This window comes from Lycium ferocissimum, chromosome 7, assembly GCF_029784015.1.
Source record: "Lycium ferocissimum isolate CSIRO_LF1 chromosome 7, AGI_CSIRO_Lferr_CH_V1, whole genome shotgun sequence".
Taxonomy (NCBI): domain Eukaryota; kingdom Viridiplantae; phylum Streptophyta; class Magnoliopsida; order Solanales; family Solanaceae; genus Lycium; species Lycium ferocissimum.
This window is the reverse complement of record NC_081348.1, coordinates 62,109,806-62,128,673: the sequence shown is the minus strand read 5'-3', so window position 1 is coordinate 62,128,673 and position 18,868 is coordinate 62,109,806. Positions and strand designations below refer to the sequence as shown.

General features: G+C 37.6%; 1 protein-coding gene across 1 annotated transcript in view; it reads right to left on the bottom strand.

Moving 5' to 3' along the window:
* LOC132061794 (rho GTPase-activating protein 7-like) overlaps positions 1 to 15,761 on the bottom strand; it is a 46,501-nt gene extending 30,740 nt beyond the window's left edge. Inside the window, exons 1-3 of the mRNA XM_059454431.1 lie at positions 15,585 to 15,761; positions 8,219 to 8,255; positions 1,882 to 1,958 (exon numbers count right to left, since the gene is read on the bottom strand). Coding sequence (XP_059310414.1) covers positions 1,882 to 1,958; positions 8,219 to 8,255; positions 15,585 to 15,629 — 159 coding nt within the window. The 5' untranslated portion in view covers positions 15,630 to 15,761. The remainder of the gene's footprint in view (positions 1 to 1,881; positions 1,959 to 8,218; positions 8,256 to 15,584) is intronic.
* Between the last annotated feature and the right edge of the window lie 3,107 nt (positions 15,762 to 18,868).

Sequence of the window (18,868 nt, the reverse complement as noted above, 5' to 3'; positions counted from 1 at the left end):
TGATCAATCAGCCTACCCTGGCTTATTACAACCTCTGCAAATTCCTACTGTAGCTTGGGGAAATATTAGCATGGATTTCATAGAGGGTCTGCCGAAATCTAGAGGAAAGGAAGTTATATGGGTGGTTGTGGATACGCTTACAAATATGGCCATTTTATTGCTTTGTCCCACCCCTATTCAGCCTTGGATATTGCCAAATTGTTCATGGAACACATTTTTAAATTACATGGAATGCCTGAAGATATTGTCAGTGATAGAGATCCAATGTTCATGAGTAAAGTGTGGCAGGAACTGTTTTCAATTCAAGGGGAAACACTCAGTACCTCTACTGCATGTCACCCCCAGTCTGATGGTCAGACTGAGGTGGTTAACAGATGCCTTGAAACTTATTTAAGATGTTATTGCTCAGATGTTGTGAAGGACTGGGCTGATTACTTGTCTTTGGCTGAGTATTGGTACAACACCACATTCCACACATCCATTCAAACCACTCCCTATGAAGCTTTATATGGCCAGCCCCCACCATTGCGGTTGCCATACATACAAGGGGAATCTGACATACAAGAAGTTGACAGAAGCTTGCTAGAAAGAGAGTTGAAAGTGCAGTTGCTCAAGTTCCACTTACAGAGGTCACAACAAAGAATGGTAGATCAAGCTAATAAGAAAAGGACAGACAGACAGTTCCAGGTTGGTGATTGGGTATACTTGAAAATTCAGCCTTACAGACAACTTACTCTATCCAACAAGCACTTCTCTAAGCTCTCTTCCAAATATTATGGGCCTTATCAGATATTACAAAAAATTGGCAAGGTTGCTTACAAATTGTCGCTCCCACCCCACTTGCTTCTTCACTCCACATTTCATGTTTCCCTCCTTAATTATTGTCATGAGATTCCCAGTACCATATCTCACCCTCCAGTGCTTGATCTAGCAAGTCCTTATTGTCCCTCTCCTGTCAAAGTGTTGGATAGAAGGATGATTCAGAAGGGAAACAAGGCAGTAGTTCAATTCTTGGTACAGTGGGATCAGCTTAGTGAGGCTCATGCTACATGGGAAGATGTCAATGCCCTTAAAGTGAGATTTCCTACATTTATTCCTTGAGGTCAAGGAATGTTTTAAGAGGGAAGCAATGATACGAACTGATTTTGGGCTGATGCTTTAGGGGTTGTACGCTGGCTGAAGAGTGGTACATTCCTTAGTTGGTTAAGTTGGTTAATAAGTTTGGGTATTTACACTTTAGTATTTAGAGTTCAGTCCCTATATTTGCTTGTTTACATTTAAGTCCTTCTCTTCCCTTTTGGAAGATATATATGTAGTTCATTGCTCTGTGAGAGCTTATCAGTTATGAAGTATCAATTTCCTTTGCTTAATTACTGTTTTTCCTTCAATTTGGTATCTCAGTAGTAGTAATTACATCATGATGCCTTTTCTCAAAAAGATTTGTGCACAGCAATGGAGAATAAAAAAAAAAAAAAAAAAAAAAGATCTGGATGATTGATCTATAGGTGATGCAAGAAATAATCATTCCATTAACTTGCTTTGACCGGTAAAGACCCATGTAGTACACATGTTCCATCTATAGAAAGATGATTTTTTTTTTAAAGAAATAATTCACAAGACAATATCTATGTTGGACATACCAAGTGGTCATTGGTATGAACTGAAGAGAACAAAGTCATTAAATAAAATTAAAGTATCAAACTTCGAAGAGCAAAGGAAATGAAAGAGTAACTACTAGGTGTTTTCCTAGAATTAAATCATCAGCGTGAATTCAAGCTACATTCTCTCTTTTATTTAGAAGTAAAATATGCAGCCAAATAAACAGTTGAACAGAAAAAATCAACTTTGGAAATAAAGAACAAAGTGAGAAATTATACTAACAGGATCATTCTTGAAAAAGACCAGAGATGTGCGTGTAAGGATGAACCAACGCTTTTTCCAAGACTTCCAACCTAATCCTGCAGAAAGTTATTATTTAACAATTAGGATGTCAAGTGGTCAAGTTGGTCTGTAATGATGGAAAACAGAGGTTTCTGTATAAATAGGACTGCACAGAGCCATTTCTTCATTGAAGCTCATATCATATCATCATCATACAAATAAAATAAAAGTGAAAAATAAGTTACTAATAATAATAAAAGTTCTCTAACAAGACTAGAACCTATCCTCAACTAGTAGCTATCACCTATATGGAGTCTTCCATTGTGCCCTATTTTAGCCAAGTCTGCATTGATACCAAGCATTTGAAGGTCTTTCGAGACAACTTCCTTCCATGTGATTTTAGGTCTATCTGTTCCCTTTTAACACCTATGGACCGGTGCATTGGTAGGTCAACATAGAACATGCCTAAACCATCTCAAGCAACCTACTAGCATTCTATTCTCAATGTGTGTTACTTGCACCTTCTAGCAAATGTGGTCGTTTCTAATCTTATTTAATCTGGTATGACCGCACATCCATCTTAGCATCAGCATCTCTACAACACTTATCTTGTGGATATGTTGGACTTTAACAGACCAACATTCACTACCATTTAACATTGCCGGTCTTGTAGCTTCTCTATAGAACTTACCTTTCGCTTTGGTAGGCAGCCTTGAGCATTCTATCCCATAACACCCTGGTAGCACTTCTCCATTTCAACCATCCGGTTTATCCTATGAGTAACGTATTCATCTATCATTCCATTCTCTTGAAACTATCGGAAATGGCCTCTCTACCCCACAAAGGTAGGGGTAGGGTCTGCGTACATCCTACCCTCCCCAAACCCCACTTGTGGGACTACACTGGGTATGTTGTTGTCAGTGTTATCAAAGGCGCGCTTAAGCCCTGAAGCAAGGCTCAAAACATGTTGAGCGCTTCACCTCGCTTTATGTGCGCTTCAGTGTCGTCATCAAGGCTCTAAGACATACTTTTCCTTGCCAATGAGCCTCTCTGCGAGGTGACACTAGATGATTAATATTTCACTTTATCATAATATTTTTACAATTTCTTTGTCCATACATTTGTTATTCATGCTTATTATTATTAATCTTGGACTAAATATATATATGTATTTTTGCACCATTGCGCTTTTTTTCATTAAAGCCCACGCTTTATATGCGCTTCGCGCTTAAAGCCCCAGCTGACCTTAGAGCTTTTTTCGCGCTTTTCGCTTTTGATAACACTGGTTGTTGTTGTTATTCCATTCTCTTGAAAGTTGAACCAATGAGCCTATATATCTAGATTGTTTGCAATTTGGCACCGCAATCCCATCTAGTCTCACCTCAGCTTTTCTCTTCTCATGCTGACTAAACCTGCAATGCATGTATTTAGTCTTACTTCTACTCATCCTAAAACCCTTACTCTCTAAAGTACTTCAACTATTCAAGCTTTTGGTTGAAGCGCTCACTAGTTTCGCCAATTAATACAATATCATCAGCAAAAAGCATACACTATGGGACCTCATCTTGTATTGTGTTGGTTAGCTCATCCATAAGTAGAGTAAACAAGTAAGTACTCAATGTTGATCCCTGGAGTAAATCCACTGTTATGGGAAGCTCCTCTATATCACCTACTACCTAGGTTACTCGGACTCGGGTGTGGGTGTCCAATACGGGTACGAATCTAGAGGTCGGATCCTTCATGATCTAAATTTTAAGATTTGAGAGTATGAATCCAGGCACGGATACCAGTGCAGGAATTCAGCTAAAAATAATCCAAATAAATAAAAATAGAGTTATATGTCTAAATTATGAGACATTGTGTAGAAAACATACAAGGTATTTCGAGGAGAAAATATTGATCAAGAAGGGAATCCCAGAAGGAGATGTAAGGAAAAGAACTGACATAGAAATTTCCATATACAAGGTATTCAATTTTCTTCAATTTCAACTTAGCTTTTGTTTTGATTATACAAGTCATTGTATCTATCTCGAATTTCTCCGTTGATTTTGGTCAAAGTACCCAAAATCAGTTGAATAGATTGGGTACGGATCCCACACCTACACCCAAGTCGTGTCGACATGGGTGCGGCACCGAAAGTGAAGAGTCCGAGTAACGTAGCGGCTACTACTGTTCTCATGCTAGTGACGACTCCTTCATACATGTCACCTTATGACATTTATATATTTAGTATGAATTCCTTTCTTTTCCATCACAACCCAAAGGACATTGTATGGTACTCTATCATAATTCCATCATTAGACAAATTTTATCTTGGATAGCAAGTCTCTTTTTGATGAATTAATAGACTTTATAGAAAGGGCATCAAGAAGATGCAATTAGTACAAAAGAGGGATAGAGTCAGCTATACAAAAAGAGGCCTCAGAGGCCTAAGCTAGAGCAAATGAGCTGACAAAATCCAGAAATGCAATAGGACAGTCTACAGGGATTAATTTAAGACAACTATACGGCCATAAAGAACATCTAGCTTTAAGAGTGTAGAGGGGAGTTGATAACCCATAAAAACATCTACGATTCCTTTCAGTCCAAACACACCAAAATATGCAGGCAGGTATCATTTGCCAGATCACATTGGGGGATTTCACTGGGTACGTCATTGTTGTTGTAGTTGTTGTGTATCATTTGCCAGACATTCTTGATGGCTTTATCAACTTTCCATTCAGACCAGCATTCATAAGCTTCTTTAGTACTTTGAGGAATAACCCAACATAGACCAAAAATAGTGAGGAACATGGACCATATGTCTGCTGCAATTGGGCAGTGTAGCAAAAGGTGTCTGTTGGAAATTGTTGTTGACACATCGGGCATCTGTTAACGATTTGTATTCTTCTTCTGTTGAGGTTGTCCTGTGTCAAACAAACTTCATTGAGGGCTAACCAATGGAAACAAATGATCTTTGGGGGGAGCCTTGTTTTCCCGATGTACTTCCAGGGCCATTTGTCAATGATTTCATTAGTGGAGCATAAATGAGAGTACCCTGCTTTGACTGAATAGAGGACATCCTTCCATTTAATGTTGTCAGTCATGTTTTCATTAACTGAATGTCCCTCTAGTTTAGCCAGGAGATTCATCAACTGTGGAATTTCTGAATCTTGAAAATTTCTTTTAAACTGAATATCCCAGATGTTGTTTTGCCAGTTTTGAGAGATTGTCGAGTCTTTAGCAGCGGCTAATTGATATAGGACCGGAAGCTCATTCATTAGGACTATCCCCTCTAACTATTTATCCTTCCAGAATTTGATGCTGTTGCCATTTCCCAACTTAAAGGATGTATTCATAGAGAACTCATTCCAGAACTTCCTGATGAACTTCCAATGCCCTACTCCATAAGCTCTTCTAAATAAATTGGTACACCAGTGACTTTGGGAGCCATGAATTGCCATTACCAACTCTTACCATAATGAGTTCCTTTCTTGACAGTATCTCCAAAGCCATTTCATAAGTATGCATTTATTATGAATAACAAGGTCTCTTATGCCTAGCCCCCCAAGCTGTTCAGGCATAATGACTTTGTCCCATTTTACTAGATGAAATTTGTGGTCCTTGCTGCCTCCTTCCCATAGAAAAGATCTCCTGACTTTGTCCAACTGCTTGACTACCTTGCTAGGGACTGGAATCAAACACATTAGATAGGTGGGGATACTGTCCAAGACACTGTTAATGAGTGCCAGTCTTCCCCCATGGAGAGGAACTGTCTCTGCAAGGAGGCTAACCTTGCTTCAAATTTTTTTATTACACCACTCCAAACTTCATTTGATTTGAATTTAGCACCTAGAGGCAATCCCAGGTAAGTAGTGGGCAGGGAAGCTATGTCACAAGATAGGATTCCAGCTAATTCTTCAAGATTGGGAACTTCATTTACTGGATACACCTTGCTTTTCAACATATTGATGTGCAAACCTGAGAGAGCTTCAAATATTTGAAGTGTGAGATTGAGATACAGCACCTGTGATTTCTCTGCCCTACAGAAGATGAGGGTTTCATCTGCACATAGAAGGTGGGAAACAGAGAGAGGATTTCCTGGAATCTGGCCTACTTGAAAGCCACTGAGCCACTGCAGTTCCTTAGCTTTTTCCAGCATCTTGCTGAGGCCCCCCATCGCAAGAATGAAAAGGAAGGGTGAGAGGGGATCGCCCTGTCTCAAACCTTTCTGTGGGCAGAAGAAACCCACTTGCCCCCCCCCCCCCCCCCGGTGTTAACCAGCACCGAGTACTTGACTGTGGTAATACAAAATTTGATCCATCTTAGCCACCTATTACCAAAGCCCATTTTTTTTAGGACTAGTAGTAGATAAGACCAGTTTAATTGGTCAAAAGCTTTCTCCACATCCAATTTGCATAAAATTCCAGGCTTACCACTCTTCAGTTGGCAGTCTTTAACACCTCATTTGCCATAAGTGTTGCGTCAGTTATTTGTCTACCCTTGATGAATGCATTTTGATACCCTGACCATGTACCACCCTTTTGAGCCTTTCTGCTAGAATTTAGAAGCAATCTTGCATACACTACCAATCAAGCTGATTGGTCTATAATCTTTGAGTTCCAAGGCTCCTTTCTTTTTCGGGATTAAGGCAATGAATGAGGCACTGCATGATCTCACCATGTAACAGTTTTGGTGGAAATAGTGTAGAGCAGACATCAACTCATTTTTAATGATCCCCCAGGCTTTTTGGAAGAATGCTATGGTAAAGCCGTCAGGTCCAGGGGCCTTGTCTGGGGCACAGGCCTTGATAACACCTAGCACTGCCTGTTCTTCAAATGGGTGTTCCAGCCAGATCCTATCCTCCTCAGAGATGTTGGCCAGTTCTTCAAATCTGGCTGTAGGTCTCCATTGTTCTGATTCTGTGTAAAGTTTCAGATAAAAGTCAAGGATTTCCCCTTTGATTTGATCCTTATTCTCAATTACCTCAGGGCCCATCTTTAGTCTTTCAATCTGATTGTTTCTTCTGTGGGAGTTGGCAATATTTTGAAAGAACTTGGTGTTCTTGTCTCCCTCCTTGAGACAAGAACATCTAGATTTTTGCCTCCCCGATATCTCTTCAGCTTTAACAAATTGCTCCATTTCCAGTTTCAACGCAACCATTTTATTCCGCTCCTCCCATGTCTGTTTTCAGTGAACTGTTCGAGTGCCATGAGCTCATCTAGGATTTTGCTCTTCCTAACCTCCACCTTGCCAAATATTTCCTTGTTCCAGATTGTAATGTCCTTCTTCAGAAGCCTTAATTTCTGTGTAAGAATGAAGTCTGGGCTCCCATTTAGATTGTAGCTTTCCCACCATTCTTCAATTTTCTCCATGAAACCTTCAAGCTGCAGCCATATATTTTCAAATTTGAAGTAGAAAGGATTCATTTCCCAGTCTCCTCCCAAGAATAATTTGATCCCAATAAATAAACCAACTAGTGCCAGCCCAAAAAGAAGTCCTTTAACACTTAGATTGGACCTGCAACTGCAAATCCCAGCTCTTCATTTTGTATTTGTTTCTGACCTCATGCATTGAGCATTTCGATTTATCCAAAAAAAATGTACATATTCATACTTTTGAGGTTTGCAATAGGTCAAGTGCAGTTGGCATTCTACTAATAGGGACGGAGAGTGTTCTTGTCATAGTTTCATTCGGAAGTGTCATTCTGCTAAAGGGTATGAATAACTAGCAGGGTAAGGAACACTACTGCACACTGCTCTCTTAGTTTCAATATTATCATTAAATTTTCCCAGGTTCACACCTTCATAACTAACATTTGCCTGTTTGTCTTCTATCAATATAGAATCAAAACCAACTGAAAATAGATCAGGGTAAATCGGGCTGTCCCTTTCTTGTCTTCTGAAAGCCGTTATCCTGGATTTCTCGGCATCCCCCCAAGGAAAAGTACCTCAGATTTCTAAATTGACTTTATTCCAAAATTCGCTCAACAATAAGAGAAGAAAAAAGATGTTAATGCCTTAATGGAACCTCCTGGCCCATCAAAATCTAAGATCCTCCAATAATCAGACCAGCCTTTTGAGAAGAACTTTAAAATTAGTAATTTAAAAAAAAAAAAAAAAAAAAAAAAAAGAACGGAAAAATTAGTCTTTTTATCTTAACAGATATTGTTTAACTCCTACAGACCGGAAAAAAAGTGTAGGCCTGAAATTATATATAACATAAAGCCATTATCAAGTAAAGACTCGTTGACAAAGTTTTAACCAACTAGTGCATAAGAAATAAGCAAGATCATGAAGGACCAGCATAATAATCATCAACATGATGGTGTCAAGGAAACTAGAAAAGTTTTACAGACCTTTTGAAGAGATAAACAGTGGCCCACTCTTGAAAACCTGCAAATAGTTAGCCAGTTAAAAACTTGAAGCCCAAGAAGTCTAATTGTAAAGCAAGATTAGAAGCATTTAAAGAAGAGGCAATACCGTCTACATGAAGAAAGTATAATTACAGACAGTGAACTATATAAGACTAGGAGACTGTTATCTTTATAAAGTTCAATAAAGACATAATGTTGGATTTCAAAGTTCAGCATGCTGTCATGCTCTGCATATTTCTGAATCCTAAATGGCAGTAACTTCATTTGTTTGGACTTTAATTTGTTTCAGGATGAAGGCATTACATAAAAGAGCAAAGATCTTATGACGTCGTGAACAGATTTTTTTATACCATCAAGAAGAACATAAAAAGCAAGAGATAAAGAACAATCAACAAAAATAAGCAACAATAGAACAACAGTAACAAGAATGAATAACAAGAGAAAATACATGATCCATGAAACAGGGGAAAAGCCATGAACCATGACATAGCTATGTAAGCAGCAAAGACTATTTCGATAAAATTAAACAAGATAAAACAAGATGATCAAAATGAGTCGGTCATAGAAGGCCGAAACAAAAGGGCAATAAAAACAAAATGATCAAAGTACGAAGTTGGTAATAGGAAGGCTGAAGAAAAGGTTTCATCTCTTCTTAAAAACATTTACCAAAGAGATCTCCCGAAAAGGATCCCATTCGCTAGTGTCTTTTGGGTAATCTATGGTGAAATCAAAGGTGGTATGAGAGAAAGGCAGAACCCATTAACAAGTTTAAGTATAAAATGCTTGTATTTTTGGCTTTTTTGTGTAAGTTGTTACATGCACATGACATGGATAGTTTGTTAGAAGTTCCCTGCATTTATAAGGGACTCAATTTTGCTTGTTCATCTTTGCACCTACTTGGTGACGTTTACATTAATAAAATTGCTTTACTTTTCAAAAAGATAATAACTGGAAAGACAAGTAGGTTAGACAAAAATCAGATTCATCTTAGCTCTAGAACCTCAACCGGTAAATAAGAAGATGAAACTAGTTCTCATCTCTGAATTCCAGTGAAATCAAATGTGGTCTGCATCAACAATTATGATGTCTTATAAGGAACTGACTAGAGGGCCTAAGTTGTCATTAGCAGAACGTTCTAAAGTGAAATGCAAGTTAGAATGTCAGATTATAAATTCTTCAACTAGATATTTCACACATTGAATAAAATAACATGTACATATTGCATTTGACACCTATGTATAACCTTGGATGCTGCTTCTCCTTCCTTTTATAATGTTATTGTTGTTGCCTATTTTCGGTGATCGATCTAGTGGCAACACACCTTGCTCCAGAAACAGTTCAGACAACACTATTTGTTCCCTATGATCTTTCAGCAACTCCAAGTCTATTTTTCAGTGATAGTTCTGGTTTCCAACAATCATTTCAGTGAAATTTTGACACATAACTTATAACTTCTCGACAAGTTTTCATAATTATTGTTCAAGCAACTTATTATGACAACCCAGTGACTAAGCTTTTGTGTGTCCTCAAATAGAACAAATTCAAGCAAATTTTCCAGCTTGTGTTTGTGGGGTGTACAGAAATGTTTGTGTTAGAAAGTAATGAGTTCTTAAGTTAGAATTTGTCCTATATTACATCAGTGATATGTGTACAATATTTGACAACTATAAATTGGTTTGTTTTTTGATAAAGAACTATAAATTGGTTTGTTTGTGTATTCATCAAACAATAAAGTATACAAGTCATCAATACATCCTCCTCTTCTCTATTTTTTCTCGTACAAAGAAACTAAAAGGAGATTCCATCTTCTCATTCTCAACAAAGAAGGATATTAGAGGACGAAGCATTTGAAGTCCTGCTTGGTCAGAGAACTCGACCCGTATACGACCATCGGATCTTGTAGCTCAATTAATACTAGGGTGCAGAAAGTCGTTACTAGGGTGAAGGTTTTGTTGATTCGGAAAATCTCTATTGCTATTCCAATTCCTTTCTAAGATGGAAGATGAAAGAGTTCAGCAAGAACGCCATAAACAGATCAGAGTTTCTTACTTTCTCTTCCTCGTTGGCCCAGAAGCAGTCTGCTTTTGACATACAAAAAAAACTAAAAGCAGATTCCATATTCTCAATCTCAACTAAAGAAGGATGTCAGGGGAAGAAATATCTGAAATCCATCTTGTTCAGAGAACTGGATTCTCATAGGACCACTGAAACTTGTAGCTCAATCAATACAGAGGGTGTAGAAAGTTGTTAGTAGGGGAAGGTTTCATTAATTCCGAGAAACTCTATTGCTATTCCATCCCTTTCCAATGTGGATAAGGAAAGAGTTGAATCTACCCAGCCCCATGTCTTTTTTTTTTCTTTTCTTTTTTTTTTTTTTTTTTGAAATAGTAAGGACATAGCATTAGAAACTTGAGATCACAAAACAATAGCTTATTGATGAAATGGCTATGGAGGTACAATAGTGAGGAAAATGCACTGTGGAAGGTTATTAAATGCAAATTTGGTGAACTCAATCCATGGTGTACTAATGTGAGCAATGGTACTTATGGTGTTGGAGTCTGGAAAACAATAAGAGCTCTGTGGCCAAAGCTGGAAAGGAACTTGCAGAAGTAGGAGACGGGAAAAAAGCAAAGTTCAGGAAAGATGCTTGGAATGAACAGGTCCCACTTACGGAAGTTTATCCAGATCTATTCATTTTAAGTACCAACCCAGAGGTCACTATACATGAAGTTTGGAGTGCTCAGGGATGGGACTTAAATTTTAGAAGAGTTTTGAATGACTGGGAGGTGGAAAGGTTAGTTAGTCTGTTGAATAGGATTGGTAATTTTCATGGCACTAGCACTGATCCAGACACTTTGAGATGGAGACACGGTAATGATGGGCAATTCCCTGTAAACAGGGCTTATGAAAAGGAGGACATGGTGCAGAATGGGGAGCAGTCAAAATTTTGGATCAAAATATGGAAGTGTCCAGCCCCAACCAAGGTGAAATGTTTCACAGAGAGCTTGTTTAACACCTAAAGGGAAGCATCATAGTTTCCAGATGTTATCTTTGCAACGAAACAGATGAAACCAACAACCATCTTTTTCTTCACTGCAAATTCACAGCACAACTTTGGTGTTTGTTCTTCAACCTGACAGAGACTAATTGGACTATGCCTGAGCCTACTGCAGATCTGCTAAGTTGTTGGATGAGATGAGGAGGCAGCAAGAGCCAGAAAAAATGGCGGAGGATGATCCCTCATTGTATTTGGTGGACTATTTGGAAAGAAAGGAATGAGAGGTGTTTTGAAGATAGATCCAATTCCATTCAGAAAGTCAAATGGAATTGTATAGTATCTTTCTACTTTTGGTGTAAAGAAATAGCATTAGAAGAAATAGATCCGTTTGTAGATTTATTAAGATCACTGTAGTCTGTAGGTATTTCTTTTACTCTTTCTGTCTTCAGTTTAACTCTTTTTGATGGTCTCCAGCATATCCTAAATGCGCTGAGGAACACAAATTTACCAGTTTCAAAAAAAAAAATATATTAAAAAAAAAGGGCAAGGTGAGAAGGGATTTCCTCTGGCAAGGAAATAAACTAACAAAGCTTTTCTGCCTCGTCAAAAGGAGCAATGTCACCCAAGATAGGAACAGTGGGGGCCTCGGGATCAAGAATTTAAAGCACCATAATAAAAGCTTACTGTTGAAAAGGCATTGGAGGTTCACCTAGGAGGAAAACGCACTTTGGAGACAAGTAGTAGTTGAAAAATTCTCCTATGAAAGTCCTTGGGTAACAAAAGGTTCAAAGGCTCCTCATGGAGTGGGAATCTGGAAGCACAAACAGCACGAAAGTTAAATTTACAGAAGACGCTTGGTTGGGCACTCTCCTCTAAAAGATCTGTTTCATGAAATTTACAGCATTTCTTCTCTTCACAATGCTGCAATATCTACTGCCCAAGGCTGGGATCTCTTTCTCAGAAGAGATTTGAATGATTGGGAAGTACAAAGTACCTGTGAGCTACAATTTGTGCTTGGTTACACTTCACTGAACAATCAAAGATGGACTCCATTACCTGTGTGGATCAGCAAAGTGGTATTTTTCGGCCAAATCATGCTATAACTTGCTGTCTGCACATATAATAGAGAACTTTGGCCTTGGAAAAAGATTTGGCACAACAAAGCACCCCTAAAGGTATCTTGTTTCACTTGGTTAATGGCTAGAGAGACGTGTCTCACTCAGACAAACCTTCAGAGACGCGGTTTCCAACTCTGTAACAGATGCCTTCTTTGTGAAGAACACCCCGAAGATGTCTGTCATCTTTTCTTACATGCAAGGTAAGTCACATGTTGTGGAGCATGTTCATAGCTATTCTGGGAGTAGAATGGTGCATGCCAAACTCCACTTTGGAGTTTCTGAAGAGTAAAGAGGAGTAGAGGACTCAATGATTTTTTTGAAACTCGGAGTAGAGGACTCAATAATTAGTCAAAAATAATTCTAGAGCACCATTCCAATTGCAGTCTGGTAGACGATTTGGACCAAAAGAAACTACAAATTTTGAAGGTTCGTCAAGAAATTTACTTAGCCCAAGTTTAGAACTTTTTCTTTATCAGCTTGTGGGTGCAACCTGGTCTTTGTACGTGATGTGGATACGACGTTAGATATGATCCGGGATTTGCACGATGTTTAACTATGTTTTGAAGCACTTGCTTAGTGAAGTTCTTTCTTCAATAATATCTTCTTATTACTGATTAAAAAGAGTTCAGTGGAAACGCCATCGATGGCGCAAAGATTTTACTTTCTCTTCCTCGTTGGCCATTAGTTACATGGTGCAATGAGATGTGAAGAAGAAAAGACCTATCATCTCCTCACATGTTAGCATGCTTAATATTGGTAACAATTCCAGTCCTGATGTACTAGCTTCTATAACTTATCTTGCCAAATCCAGTGCGAACTACAAATAAAAAATGTTTCTTTTTTTTTAATTGGATAATGGTTAACTATATATAGATCTACTTGACAGATGTTGAGTTGCAGGTGATCAGTTTGTTCCAGAGTTATGGTTATCAAAAAATGTTTGTTCCCCGAGTTATTTCTATTTGAAGAAAAGAAATTTGTGTTCTGGCCCTTAAAATGTAAATTCATACTTATAATCGAAGTGCAGGTCTAGTTTGGCTTTCCTTTTGGTTCATTAGATTATGTTTAGCAAGAAATTGAAAAAATCTTGCAGCAACATATAGCTTGCCTTTTTATTTCCCTGATTGTATAGCATGTAAAAGAGTTCAAGGTTTTGTTCTTCCTTTTAGCATTAGAGGAGTTCTCAGCTAATAGAGAGATTAAAAAAAAAAAAAAAAAAAAAAAAAAGGGCAGCCCGGTGCACCAAGCTCCAGCCTTGCGACCTGGGTCCGGGGAAGGGTCGGACCACAAGGATCTGTTGTACGCAGCCTTACCTTGCATTTCTGAAAGAGGCTGTTTCCACGGCTCGAACCCGTGACCTCCTGGTCACATGGCAGCAACTTTACCAGTTGCGCCAAGGCTCCCCTTCATTAATAGAGAGATACAAGTCCATAAATTTCAGGCACGATACAGATATCTTTTAAGGGAATAAAACACACAAATATATAATTCAATAATCCAAAAACTAATCTCAATTGCATCTGTCTCCTTTTTTGCCCCCAATAAATACAACATATGTACCAAACATACTTATCCTATTTCTTCCAGAACACAACCTATAGGGTAAATCAAACCTAACCTAATATGAAAATCATTAGTTTCTGAATGGACTTTATTTGACTGTCCTCTTTTTTTTTTTTTTTTTTGATGACATGGGAATCATGTGCTGCCCTTCGGGTGTGCACAAACCCAGCTCTGTGCAATAGCTCGCAAACCACACGAGAGATAACCCGCACTAGGCCGGCCCGTGCGGCGGCACCGACCCAGAAGGCAAATCCCCTGCTGTCGTGGGCAGGGGGTTTCGAACCTGAGACCTTTATTATAAAAGTCTCATGCTCAACCAACTGAGCCACCCTTGCAGGCTAAGTTGCGCGGACTCTTCACTTTCGTTGCCACACCCGTGTCGGATTCTCCAAAAATGCACTGCTTTTGGAGTATCCGACATGCACCCGATGATATTTTTGAAGAGTCCGTGCAACACAGCTTGCGGGTTTGAATGTCCTATTTTTTTTAATCGTAATCATTTGGCTGTGATTGTTTCAGACTGATCTATCTTGCACTATTCTAACTTACATTTTGGTAAAAACAGGTGTAACTCCAATCAGTAGATCATAATGTCTCTAATGCAAATCATACGAGATATGACTATAATTGACTTCACACTGACCAATTTTTCATTTCTTCAGCTTATCTTTTGGGTAAAAAAAAACTGCAAGCGGAATCATAATACCCTAACTTGTCCGAAATGAAATGAAATTCAACTATAATTGACTTCACAGTTGCACAATTTGCTTCACTTTTTAAACTTATTTTCTGGAACAACAAGTATTATCTCCAATCACCCAAAAAACAAGAGAAAGAAGAATCATATTGTTTCTAAATGAAAATCATTTGACCATCATTGACTACAAAATGACTCAAAATTGACTCTAATACAATCCCAAGAAAGGTCCCATTTTTCTCAAAGAGTACTAATTTGACTTTTCAGTGACCAAACAATTCCTTCTCCATTCTACTTTATCATCTGCTTAAAACAACTGCAACTCAACTATAACAAATCCTAAACGTTTTAACAAGTAAACCATATCTTTTCTTCTATTTTCTATCCTATCTATTGGTTAAAACTGGTATTACTCCAACACAACATAATTTTTCTGAAGTCACGCATATTATTCTCATTGACCCAAATTTTTCTTTGATAATTCTAACTTATCAATTAGGCTAGAACAATCTAACCCATATCAAAAAGTCCCAATCTTTTTTCATTTTGACCATCATTGACTTCACAACAATGCCCCATCTTTCTTCTCTTTTTCCTACCAATTTTTTTCAAAATTATGACGTTCTACGTAGACCCAAAATTCTTTATTTCACAATTCTAACTTACCCAATATGCTAACAAACTCTAGCCGGGAAATTTTCAAAAATATACATCCCAATATAAAATATTACCCCACGTAGCTCCGAATACAACATTATTCAACATTATACCTCGGGCGAAAGCAATATACATGACGTATCAACCTTGTATAAAAGGTGTTTATACACAAATATGGGCTAATTAAACCAGGTAACAAACTCAAAATAAGGGCTAACAGGCATAAATATTTTCTCCCAGTAGAGATAGAGCGTAATTTTCCCCATTCCACTCCATTTTGACCATCATTAACTTGACAATTAAAAGAACATTTACCGTATTGGAAGTGCCGACACGTGGACGCTCAAATGCAGCCGACATTATCGTTGAAGTGAAGCCAACATTGCAAAATAATAGTACCTACGAACTGAGTTGAACTGGGATCTCAAATATGACTAAGTTTAAACTCAGTATCTAATAGGAGATCTAAAAGGGATTGATGAAGAAGGAAGAAGGAAGAACCAAACAAAACAACCACTGACTGAAATAAAAACCAAACAACAGAGAGAGGTTTGTTTGTGTGTTGTGTCTGTCTATTTTTGTTTTGATATTTGAAGGTGGGGTGGACTGGATAGGATGAGTTTGGTGGAGTAGATTGTAATTTTGGTAAAGTTGATATACTACGATTAATTAACTTTACGAACACTGTTTGACTCATTTGGACCATTTTTTACTACTCCCTCCGTCCCAAGGAAGATTATTTAAACTTGTATTTACAATAAGTTATAGATATTTATGTGGCGATAAATTATTTCATTAACATATATCATTCTTTTTTAAACAGACTAAAAAGAATGATAAAGGGAATAATATTTTTCATACGTTAATGGTTTTTTACAAGTGTCGGAATTGATTTATGTGCTAGTGAACTCAAATTACTTAGCATTTTTTGTTTTTATTATGATTTGAAAGCTATTCTTTTTTATAATTTTATCTTATTTTATTGTCCTGATAGCGACTATTGTTCATATGTTATAATGGTATCGAAATCAAATTTTTATAAATTGTGCAATTTTTATCGAAAATAATCATATTGAATTTCATTTGGATAGGCAAATCATTTTATATTTTCTATAATTGTTTAAAAGTACAATGATCTGTTATATGTATTTTCTATAATTGTTTAAAAGTACAATGATCTGTTATATGTATTACAAGTTTAGTTAACACATAACTAATCGATCGTTGATGCATACCTTTTAGAGTTATCAGGGTGAGCTGCTGGCTGTTCCGCAAAAGACTGGAATCCATATCTATCTTACTTTCCAGTCTTTACTTTTCGTACAGTATTGTAGACTTTCAAACTTGTACTCCGTATTTAGTGGCTCTTGTACTTATAACTCCAGGTTTTGGGAGATGTATGACTTAGTTTTCCGCATTTATGAGTTATGAGACCTTATTATTGACTTATGGGTTGTTCTTACTTTATATTCGCTTTTATAATTGTTAAAAGATTTTACCTTTTACTTGGGTTCCCTTACTGGTTAGAGAAGGTGCCCTCACGGCCACCTTGGGATTTCGGGTCATGACAAATATATTGACAAAGGTACACAATAATTGTAATATGCGGACTAAGTAGGAAACAGTAACAAAATTGTTTGCTATTTAGATTAAATGAAAATACCCTAAATTAGAAACGAAAACCAAACTTTTTAAGAATCAAAATCGAAAAACAATCAAAGAATTGAAGAATCGAAAGCGAAGAATTGAATCAATTTGATTTGATCCAATTTTTTGGTTTTTTGAATTTTTTGTGTAACGACCCGCTTGGTCGTTTTGAGATTTTAGACTTGTTTTCCTCAAAATACCCTGTTCGTAGTTTCATCTTGATATTTATTACTTGCGGGTATGGGTGGCATGGTTCTCGACGCATTCGGGTGAGTTTCGGATCAGTTTTAGCAAACTTGGAAGTTATTAAGTTAAGAAAATGAGGAAATTTGATCAAAGTCAATATCGGGGATAAATGGGTCTGTGTTAGAGTTTCGTCAATTCCATTAGGTTCGGAATGTGATTTATGACTAGACGAGTCACTGGTTCGGGTCCCGAAAGGTTCGAGTGTGATCTGGGTCATCGGTTGAGAAACTAGTTAAGTTAAGGAATTGGAGTTGACCACGCTCAACATCGGGTCAAGACGACCTTTTTCAGAGTTTTGAGCGCGGGAGCAGGTTCGTAGCGTGTTTTATGATTGAAATGCATACATGGTTTGTGTCAGGTAAGTTCCAGATTAGTTTCGGGTACTAAAATGAAGATTGGGTTGTTGCTAGTTTTTCTGGTGTGAAATTTGGGGGTCGCGATCGTGAGAAAGAAAATTTTCTAACAAAAAAAGAAATTACCTTCGCGATCGTGACGTGGCGGGCCGCAATCGAGATTAATAAAATATGCCTGGATAGTGTTTAAAAACGCAAATCGGGATTTTATTGTAGTTTGAGCATATCTTGAGTTCTAGAGCTCGGTTTGAGGTGATTCTTTGCGTCTTTGAAAGGGGGTAAGTATCTAACCTTTGTTTTGGTGTTTCCCCATAATTATTTCCCCTGGCTATCATTTTCATCCATGTTTGGGTTGTAGAAATGGGGGTTTTGAGCCTTAAAGTGGAAAAATGGTAAATCTTTGATTTGAGGGGCAATTTATGGATGAAATTGGTTGATTTTATGGATTTATAACCTATGGGTTATAGGTAACCCGATTTTGCGACAAAATTAGTTTTGACCTTCGGGACTCGAGATTGCCTTTTTGAGTTCCAAATTAAAGTATAGCAATATGGATATAGTTGGACTCATCTAACCTCGTAGAGTACCATTTTGCCTAGATTGAACTCATTTGGAAAATTTGGATGCGGTAGAGCTTTTGGAAGGTTTAAGTCTCACTCGGATCGAGTTTGGGATCTTTCGGAGACGTCGAGGAAGGGCAAATCTGTTCATGAGCTTTTGTACTTCAAATCTAAATCAAGTTGAGACTTACTAGACTCTTTATGAAGTGTTTGTGTTGGCTATTATAAGTAAGGGGTGTAACAGGGAATTGAGGGTCCCGTACTCGTGATGTGACGAGCACTTGTGCGGGTACCGATGTCATGTTATGGGTAAATCAATGAAAAAGGATTAATTTTGTAAAGTAAAATGTGTCACGCTTATGGGCATGAGTTGGTAGTGTTAAATCTAATTTATTGGTATGGTTGTTGATGAAATGAGCTTATTATAGCCATGTTTGTTTAATACTTGTGATATTGATTCATTGTACATTCATCACTCTACATCTTGTCTAAATCATGAAAAATGAACTATATTTGTCATTGACATGATATTATGCAATTGCATGTTGAACGCATATCCATTTCATACATTATGTGATATCATTGGCATGTTATTAGTGATTCATAAGGGATTGTCTATAATGATCCGATTGGATATGGTACTAGTTGTGATGATGACATGATAGCCTATCGGTTGTATACCCGATGTGATCTGGGAGATTGGGGATTCCGGATGAGTTTATGAACCTTATGAGTCCCCAATGGATCACATGAAACCTACCGCAGGAGCGTTTGTATACTGGTGCATTATAGT